The 10,466-nt window shown below is 37.5% G+C and overlaps 1 protein-coding gene across 1 annotated transcript in view; it reads right to left on the bottom strand.

Annotated features, from left to right (window-relative positions):
• Positions 1–904: 904 nt before the first annotated feature.
• The window catches only part of efna5a (ephrin-A5a), a 113,509-nt gene continuing 103,947 nt past the window's right edge, over positions 905–10,466 (bottom strand). The window contains exons 3-5 of the mRNA XM_012877480.3: positions 4,450–4,515; positions 4,212–4,292; positions 905–2,248 (exon numbers count right to left, since the gene is read on the bottom strand). Coding sequence (XP_012732934.1) covers positions 2,124–2,248; positions 4,212–4,292; positions 4,450–4,515 — 272 coding nt within the window. The 3' untranslated portion in view covers positions 905–2,123. The remainder of the gene's footprint in view (positions 2,249–4,211; positions 4,293–4,449; positions 4,516–10,466) is intronic.

Raw genomic sequence — 10,466 nt, 5'->3', positions numbered from 1 at the left:
ATTAAAAAGGGTGACAAAACATGTGCTGCCAATTATTTACATTAGAAAAAACAAATGTGGATTATTTTATTAATTTTTTTGCTCTCACACTCAATAAATGTGGTAAGAGTAAAGGTTGGAGGTTTCCAAATCTTCAAGCTGAGATTGTGCTAGTGCAAAAAAGATTTATTAAAAAAAAAAAAAAAAACACATTTTCAACTCTTTACCAGTGTAGCTAATAATTGTGTAGGACAGTGTTTGTGTGGTTTATTTTAAAGATATTAATTTTTTTAAGTTAAGATTTGTGAACATTTACAAATTGAACATTAAAAGCTGTATTACTTTTTTGCAGACAGAAAAATATAAATATAAATCCATAAGTAAAAATGTTCAAACAGCTTAACAGCTTTTATGTTTTAGAAACCAATGAAGCAGATTTCCACAGCTGCGTTTTATTTCTCCACCAGGCACTAACGGGCCACCGTATGATTTATTCAAGGGAATTTCTCTCAAATTACCGTTGTTAGGAGTGTGAGTAATTTTGGCAAGTCTGATTATTTCTTTATTTTGAAGTTTTTGCGCTCAAATTAGTGGCTGAAATTTCTATTTTTCATTATTAAATTATTCTACTGGAATGAATTTATTTAATTTATTAGATTTTTAAATCCATCTTTACCAGAAGTGCCAATGGTCGAGGAGGGTGCTCAATGTTTGGTTCATTTTGAAGATAATCTTTAAAAGCCTCCAGATTCAGTCAATCTTGAATGCTATATCCCATGTTTTTCTGACAAAAAACACAAGAAAATAAGTAACTTACCAAGAGTTAAGAACTTTATGAAACCCTATTCCCCTACATTAATTTTTATTTTTGCAGCTGGCACTGGCTGGGTTCCGTAAATTTTATTAAGGGGAATTTCCCTCAACATTGCCATAAAAAGTTGTTTTTATTGATCTCATCTTCGGCATGGATACATCCCTGAATTTGAAAATTTGCCTATATTTACAATAGCAGTGTAAATAGTGATCCACAAAAACAATAGTGTAACAGCAAAACTACATTTGTGACATTCGTCAGTGGCATAACACAAATACTCGACTTCTACACCCTGATGCACACCAGTCTCTTTTTCTTTTCCTGCACCTCGTTTAAAACAACTAAATCCATCACATGTGATCATTCCAAAAACAGACACAAACTCTTTTCTCTTTTTTATCAAACAAAGGTGTAGTACGACCTAGCATCATGTGATGGGTATTTGTTTTTATTGCCGTTCTAACTGCACTTACAGACTAAACCAGAACAGAAAAAAAAAAAAGCACAAGGACTTCACAATAAATAGGAAAATAACATTTTGCCTGGCAAAATTCCTTGTCCACCTCTGTTCTCCGTTCAAATATTTTACTGTACACCCGTGTTTGCTGCTACAGTTACATGGTATATTAAAAAAAACAATAAAGAAATGCATTAATTGATCATTAAATTGATGCTGTCCAAACACTAAGAGATGAGTGCTTCCTTAATATTTATTTCTTTTATCAGCTCCACAGTCTGCGACGATGCATCCTTTCTAACCTGAGAGGAAGGTTAAGTCATCACAGCGCCAGGCTCTCATCAGCAGTCTCCCCCGCCGTTCCTCCCGCACCGAGCTGAGACTTAGTCGTGTTCGACGTGGTGGCATTCCCAAACCAAAAGAAAAGTCTGTAAACTTTTTCAGGATCCTGCTGTGCTTCTTTGCTATTCGAGCTAATTAAGTGTTCCGATTGTGTAGATCGTGTCCTGTGTGTGTGTAGAGGGGGGGGATATATCTTAAAAATAACGTCCGTGTGCTTGTCTTGTCAACACAGGGAAATGGTGAAGTATCTGCATACTGTGAATCACAGCGAGGCTCTTCCACCCCGACCATCAGCGCCCAGACGAGTCGGAGCTTTTATGAACTCGACAAACGACCAAAAGGCTTCGATGCCGAAGTCTCTTTCCCTCTCCTTTCAAACAGAGAGAATCTTGTCAGTGTTTTGGGGGATTTATTTTTTTTTCTTTTAAAAAGTGCTCCTTTAAGAGGGAGGTGTTGCAGCGTAGAGCGGCCTGTGGTCCAATCACAACGGTCCATTCCCCGGGTTGAAGTGTCTTCCCTTGGGATTGGCCGCTATAACGACACAATGGCAGCCAGAAGCATGAGGGCGGAGCTGAGCAGCAGGATGGAAAACTGGTGCCGACCAGCAGAGTTCACGTCTCTTCTGGCTGGTTCCGGTGACTCGTGACTGATTCCATCTTAGAAGAGAAACAGGACATTTTTTTAATGAAAGCCTGGCCTGCTTTTCTCTGGTAGTTTGAGTTTAAAAATAGCAAAGGTTTTATTTTATTAAGCTGGTAATTAAACCAACTAATATGCCTTAGACTGAAACAGACAGTTACGTTTCGTCTCCCTGACCGCAGGTTTCTAGTCTTTGGAGATCTGCAGTGCCTTGCTAAAGTACATTCCAACATATTCTGTCGGGACTTTATGCGACAGACCTTCACAATGATTGTAAGAGAGAATTAACATATTTTTTGAAAATTACTTACAAAGTTCAAAAACAGTAAAAAAGAATTGCTTATAAAAGCAGTAGCAGCTGGTTAAAAAGAAAAAAAAAAAAAACATTATGTCCACTGTCACTTGCCTGCTGCTGGATTTTCAAGTCTGATCGGTCCGGTCTGAATTATCAGTGAGAATGCTATACAGCATTCTCACTTGTTTTCCTGTTTTTCTTTATTATTCCGTCAGCGTCTAACTACTCTCGCATACTTCAACCAATTTCAACAATTTTGGTGTCAAAACGTTCGGCTCGTTCCCGGCATACCTGCTATGACTCATGGTTATGCTAACTTTTACACTTTTTAAAATATTTCACTCTGATTTTTTTTTTTTTGGGCTGTTCCCATTGAAATCAATGCAAATTGCTTCAAATTCTTCACATTCTTCCTATACTTCCAATTCTTCTAATTGTTCTTAATCTTCACATTTTTCAAACTCCTTCAAATTTTTTGAAAATTTTTTAAATTTCTTCAAATTTTCTCAAATGCTTCAAATTTTCTCAAATGCTTCACATTTTCTCAAATGCTTCAAATTTTCTCAAATGCTTCAAATTTTCTCAAATGCTTCAATTTTTTCAAATTCTTTAAATTTCTTCAAATTTTTTAAATTCTTAAAATTTCTTCAAATTTTTTAAATTCTTAAAATTTCTTCAAATTTTTTAAATTCTTTAAACTTTTTACAAATTCTTCTATTTCTTCCAATTCTTCAAATTCTTCAAATCCCTTCAAATTCTTAATTTTTTTCAAATTCTTCAAATCTGATTTCAATGTTTTTTGTATTTTCTGCTCATTCATTCTGCAGATTAGCATTCTCACTCACTGTTACGCAGGAACAGCTTTTTCTAGTTTTATCTACATTTTCCTCCTCTGAAATTAGTATTCAGTAAATAAATGTCTGCATGTTCTTTCGCTGCACCATTTTTTTTCCTGCCGATGTCTGACTCTTTTCTCCACATTCGTATGCTTGTCCTATGTGGCCACAGAATTAACCCGATTGGCTGAAGAATGACAGAAATGCCACTGATAGGTCACCGAGGCGAAACTTTAAGTAACTTATTAGAGACCAGCATGATGTCCCATGGTAGCCAAAAGTTTAAAAGTATACATACACACTCATCTGGCTGGCAGTCCTCACCATTAAAATTAATGGATTTAGATTTGCAGAAAAAAAATTACTTAAAACCCCCAAAATGGAGTAAGAATGCTAAAAAAATAATCTAAAGTCAGACACATTTTAAGAGAGAACAGCTGTGATAATTACTTTTTAATTCATAGCCATCAAAATTCAAAATCCTACTAGGAATCTGGATTTCTTTTGGAGGTATCAAATTAAAGCAAGATGAATACAGATTTTTAATTTTACACAATTCTGCAAGGCAGAATTGATAGTTTTACTCTAGATGTCCAAATCTAGCAGAAATGTACCTGATTTGTAAACAAAAAAAAACAAAAAAAAAAAAAAAATGAAAACATGTATGAATTTTCCTTTAACTTTACAATTAGGCACAACATTGTGCTGGTATGTCACATGAAATACATTGAAGTTTCTGGTTGCAATGTGCCAAATTGTTAAAAAGTTAAAAAAAAGGGGCATTTACACTGTTTGCAAGGTTTTTAAATGCATAAATCCAACCAGCATGGTCTGTAAACTCTCACTAACCTCTGGGCTCGAGAGAGTTGTGACTGTTTTCGTCAAACTCGACGCCTTCCTGCGAGCTCCCGGAGATTTTCACACAATTGTCTTCATAAAACAAAGAGGAAAGAAAGATTTATAGATTAGACACGTCGAATGTGACAGCTCTGCAGCCTGATCACAAGCTGAATTAAATCATTTAAAAAAGAAAAACACATAACAGAGTGGTAAATCTTCTCATAGACACAACAAACGCGCTGCTCACTTTGGGGCCTGACGAAGACCTTGAGCCGAAGGCAGCTCCTCCTCCCTCTGACGTCGGTGATGGAGGCTGCAGGAAACGTGACAGTGTCAGACCAGAACACTTCAGGCACATTACCTTCGGTTCTACATGTTAAAGCACCCCCTGTGAACTAATCTGCAGCAGCGCGAGCGTGGAAAATGTCATTAAAATGTCAGTCTAAATGTCACCGTCATTACTATACTTGAACCTAATTTGACAAAAGACATAATGAACAATGACTAATATACTACAATGAAGGTGTTTCATGTTCTCTGGCATCACCGTTGCACTTTCAGAATCATTTTTAGCTCAACCGTTTGTCCTGATTGTTATACTTTGACTCCACAAACCAATTTCAACCTAAAACAAAGAAATGTTTGAATGAAATTTACGTGATTAAACTGCTGAAGTTTACAGAACGCTCAAAACTCATTGGCACTGCTTTTAGAGAGGGGTAAAAAGTCTTAAATTAATATCCTCTTTTGCTGCAGTAGCATCATTGCATACAGCAGGTAAAGATATTACTTGTTTAAAACCAACAGGTTTTGTATCTGGTGAACCATTTGTTTCTGATTTGGCCGTTTTAAAATCATTGTCCTGTAAAAAAAGACTGACTTATCTCTTTTTAGTTTTCTACATGCACACTACAAAGGTTCTAGGTCCCTGAGAATAGAAAAAGTCCCACAGCATCATAGATCCTCGATCATACTTGACAGTAGCAATGAGTTTCGTTTCCATAGATTCATCCTTTGTTTTACAGCAGACCGACCGTTAGTTGCCGTAAAAAATAAATTGTAAACTGCTTTCACATTATTTATTACTTTGTTTACTACCTGGGTCATATGAGGGAATGAAGGGTTGTGTGATGTCTGATAGCTTTTTATGTTCTCCTCTTCTGAATAGTGCACGTGTATTGGTATCAAGGCTGTTCACAAAGTTCTGCTGCGTCAGAGGAGTTGGTCACTTTTGCTGCAACATCAGTTTTATTTTAAAATTCCTTGCAAAAGTATTTACCTCCCTCCCTGCATGCTAAAGTTTTTTTTTTATTCTGTCCTCTTTGTTGTTTACTTTACAACAACAACAACAAAAAAAATGTTTTAGCCATTTTCTGTTAATGAAATTGTGCAAACTCTCACACAATCCATCCTAATTCCAAATTGTCAGGCAACAAAACACGAGCAATGCCAAGGAGGTGAATACTTATGAAGGCACCGTATTTATTTTTCATATTTAAGGGTCAACTGAATGCTCCATGAGCGCATCCACTGCGCCGAGGTTAGCAAATCTTTAGTACAGAGAAAACAGCGTAGTAAGAGTTCAAATGTTATAGCTGGGTCGTTGTTGCAACATTTGAGTAACAGTTGCTTGGTCTCTGTCGCCATGCCACACATTTGCAGTAGGACTTCATAAAGCTGCTTATGTGGTGCTAAAACGACCATGCTGGAGCCGGAGTTACATTTCTAGGGCATCACAAAAGCAGATATACAAAAGAGGAGATTAGAAATCTCCATGTGTTTATTTTTGTGATGGTGGGACATAAAGAAGATACTTTTTTCCCCTGAAATTCCTTCAAAGCACGCAATTGACATGTACACATGCCATGTTCTCTTGTCTGTGTCTCATCACATTTAAACTCCACTGACTCACCTTAAGAATGCAAAACATTCATTAAAAGATTGTTAAGCAACATTTATTGCATATGAATCATTAGGGGCATCCGATGATTTTTGTAAAATAAAATTAATGTTTTTTTTTTATTTACACATTTTTATTGCTAAATTTAGCAGTAAGAGATTATGCTTCTGTAATAAACACATTTACATCACACAGAAAATCCTACTACACCTCAATTTTATGGTTGTGTTTTACACATGACAGTTTTAGAAAATTTACGCTGTCAACTCTTCTAGACTTAAATAGTCATGATTTCCCACTAATTATGCTCCACCTGACCTGTATGAGTCCTAGAATACCAAAATTGATATTACAGTTTGAAAAAAAAGCCACAGATTTTACAGTTTTAACTCTGCCAACTCCCTCCCCCACTTTCATTCACTTCGCCTGAGATCTCTTCACAGGTTAAACCTACTTTTAGTCAAAAACTGCAGTGAAACACGAGGAACGGACAATCGGACAAGGTCGATGGTTTCTTCATCAGAGGTGTTCCACACTTATCTCGCTTTTTAAAAAAAAAACTGACTGAAGAGCTTGATCCCGCTGTCTGAGCCCGGTGGTCGCACTGATGCGAGAGTGTTTCAGCCTCCATATTTTATGTCAATGTCACCCTCATATTTCCAAGTCTAATTTGGCCAGGGGCAGTCATTTCTGCAGATGTGCGGCACGCCGCTATGCCCACCTGCAGAATCTCATTTCCTGTGTTTCCTGATTGTGAAAGGTAAAGATTAAAACCCCTTTCTTCTGAATTAATTTTCTAAACGAGCCGAGGCGATCTAGCCGTGACTCCCACTTTTGTCAACAACGTTTGGTTTTTGCTGTGAACTTATCTTCAACCCCAAACAGATTCTGTCTGCTCTTCTAATGCCTTTCCAGACGTGTTACAACAACATGACCTCTAACATTTTCTGCAAGTCAAGAATCTGAAACACAACTGATCTGACCGCGCAGACACACAGACAACCTTTAAAGCGTCTGGATATCTAAGCATTTGTACGTGCATGCATGTCGGTTGTGGTTTCCCACGTATGTGCATCTGTGCACAGACGTGTCCGCAGTTTGTCCGTCTCCCAGACTCTCCCAGCGATGGATTCTAGCCGGCGGTAAATTCCTGATGGAAGCAAAGTGTGTCAGTATTTCCACAGTCTCAGATCATTTCAGCTCTTATTTCAAAAGACACTTTATTATCAGATGCCATGCGGCGGTGAGGAGACACAAAAATTCTCACTAAACGTCGCCACGAGAGGAATATTAGATGGGAAGCAGCAGAGGGAGGAAATAAATGAGAAAAACGCTGTCAATCACGCCACTTCTGTCTGCGTCAGCAGGTATCAAGTTACCTCACTGGATCTAATCCTGACTGAACAAAAAAAAAAAACTCTTTTTTAAAGGCTCTCTCTCATCATTCTTGTGTCCAGGTTTCCTGGGCGCTCTTAGTGTTCTGTAAAAAGTAAATTTCTTCATTTTTGTATTAAACTCTGAAGCCGTCCAGTTGGAGACAGGAGCAAACTCAGTTACAGGTTAAAATTCTGCTAAAACCTAATTTTCCCTATAACTGTTCTGAGAGATCAAAACTAAAGTTATAAGTAGTGCTCTAAATGAATTTGAATAGCCTTTTTTGTATAATCCTATTATAGACAATTATCATCATCATAATTATTATTTACATTATTAAGAACTAGGATAGTGAGGCTAAAATAAAAATGACTTGTATTATAAATACCACTAATTTGCATTAAAATATTTTTTTCCTTTACCAATCCCTGTTTTGGTGACCATTTCTAATGCTCTGGTAGTTCCTTTCTTTCTGTCTGCTACTTTGCAGTGTAATTTGTTTAATTGTTTCTTTTTAGATTTCTATCAAAATTAAACTGTGGCAAAGGCAAATAAAAACAAACAATCACTCAAAGAAAAGAATAATTATTTAGTATTACATTTATTCTCACCACTTTATTCTTATATTTCTACCTACAAATACATTGCATCCAGTGCCAGCTGTTAAAACTGGTTAGTAGCTCCAAAATAAACAGACAAAAATTGCAAATAATAATAATAATAATAATAATAATAATAATAATAATAATAATAATAATAATAGCAGAAAAACAAATAAATCATTGTTCACTTTTTTGACAATTACTGTATGTCTGCTTCTTAGTTTTTACCTCCGTCTTTATTTGTGGCTTCTACTGCTAGCCTAGCTGTCCTAGCTGAGGCTAACTATTAGCACAAAGTTAAAACGAAATAAAAAGAAAGTTAATATTTACCACAAGATTAAAATAAGCAACAGATTTTTTCATGTTAATGTCAGCTCCATAAGTGGCTAACACTAGAAGCTTAAGGTACTGGCTAGAGGTTCAAAATGAAGATATTCACTTAAAGGCTTTTCTACAGCACAGGGACTGAATTAAAGATTACTACGTAAAAAATAAATTTGCATATGAATGTATTTATTTAGAAAAAAGATTTCCATTTCCGACTCTGAAAGTACTGTAGTTTATAGAAGCTAGTCTTAGCCGGTAAAGTAGAAATAGACACAGGAAACCAGTAAAAAAATATTCCTATAAAAACAGTTTACATTAAGTGTTGTATTTTAATTACCTATCAAAGTTTTTTTCATGTTTAGATGTATTCTTGACTTTAGCAGTTACAACTCTAAAAGTGGCACTAGAATGAGCAGGTAGAAAATTAGAGAGAACAAATGGACTGAATTTTGAGAATATTTAGGAAATATTTACTTACTGAGCCATCAATACACATGTATAGCTTTGAGTTGTTAGATGCTTTAGGTAAAATATTTTTTCCCCTCTGTTTATTAATTAATAAAACACACCAAAGGATGCATTTTGCAAGCATGTCACCCTGGTAACGTCGATTAATTCAGTGTTAAAACAAACCCCACGTGGGACATATGTAGTCAGTAGAAATTGCAACACACTGACATCACAGTTATCAAAGAGGTTGTTATGCTTTGAAATAACTGCTTTGCAGAATGAGATGAAACAACAAATGAATTGCAGATTCAAATTCTGAAAGCGTTTTTTTTTTTTTTATGTTCACGGTTAAACTTCATTAGCTGCTGCAGATGGTTTTCTGTCTTTCTAGTAATTGTTATTCCTGTGTTTCCCCTTCCTTTCTCACCTCTCCAACCCCCTCTGCCACCCTCCCCTCACAGATTCCAACACTGTCACACAATTACCCGGCCGTCTCTCTGCCTCCTCTGCCTCTCTCTCATGTCTGCCACCGAGGTCAGAGTCTGGGTTTTCTGTCCTCGAGCGACGCGGCCTGTAACTCCAGCTCTGCCTGCAACTCTACACTGCGGCGCTAGTCAGGTCATTCGCGTCGCCGCCTCTCCATCACGGCGGGATAAATTTCCATGCCACGCACTTCTACATGTTCCGTCATGTGTGCTGTTATGCTCGTGTCTTATCGCAGATCGTAAAAACAGGATTTGGCGTGACTGTGAGGTGAATTAAGACGGATCCTGATATAAATACTCCAGGATCAGATGTTCTTCTTCTTGTGATGATCAGGTTATCTCAGAGAACAAAGCCTTTTGTCTGTGCCTCAGCCGTGGGATTCTGAAACGGGGGGGGACTGAAGGGGCACCGTGCTGCCGGGGTCCGCGTCATTATCGATGTAGATCTGCGCTGACTGTACAGAGCTGGCTTTTGAAGCACGGAGGCTTTACAGGGAGACAGTCATCGCTCTCACACAGGGAGAGCCAGACTCTCAACTGTCTCCTCTGAAAATTGGATTTCTATCCCGTGAGATTAGGATCAGGCTTCCCCTGCTCCGCCGTGGCTCTCTTAGAAAAACATGAGGCAGAGAGGAGCTCATACCTCACAGCTCGTCGTCATCCCACTGACCTTTGACCTGCAGGGATGGGCCATAACACTGAACCCACACCAGGGCAGCTTTCCCCCAGGTGTCTGTCTGGCAAAACCCACTGCAGGTGTCATTAATTTTGACAAGGACCCACCCCCATCGTACGGATGCCAACAGCAAAGGAGCTTCACCACAGAGGAGGACAAAGAAGTGTCTGTCTTCATGCTAACAAGGACCTTGCTTCCATCCCCCCCTTTCACAGATCCCTCAGATGCATTGTATGTTGCCGTTACATCTATTGTGTTTAAACAAAGGTCAACAAGCAATTTGAATCTAATGGAGTGGCTTGAAAAAAAAAAAAAAAAAGTTCTTAACTGGTAGTTGTAGTGGAGAAGGAAAAATCAACCAAAACCCTTCAATTCACCGTGAGGATCAATTGTGGATCACAAACGTGTTTTCAACTTGAGTCTCACTCCAAAAAAACAAAAAGTTTCAGT

The sequence above is a fragment of the Fundulus heteroclitus genome, chromosome 8, assembly GCF_011125445.2.
Source record: "Fundulus heteroclitus isolate FHET01 chromosome 8, MU-UCD_Fhet_4.1, whole genome shotgun sequence".
Taxonomy (NCBI): Eukaryota; Metazoa; Chordata; class Actinopteri; order Cyprinodontiformes; family Fundulidae; genus Fundulus; species Fundulus heteroclitus.
Note: the sequence above shows the minus strand (reverse complement) of the source record. Positions and strands in the feature narration are given on the sequence as shown.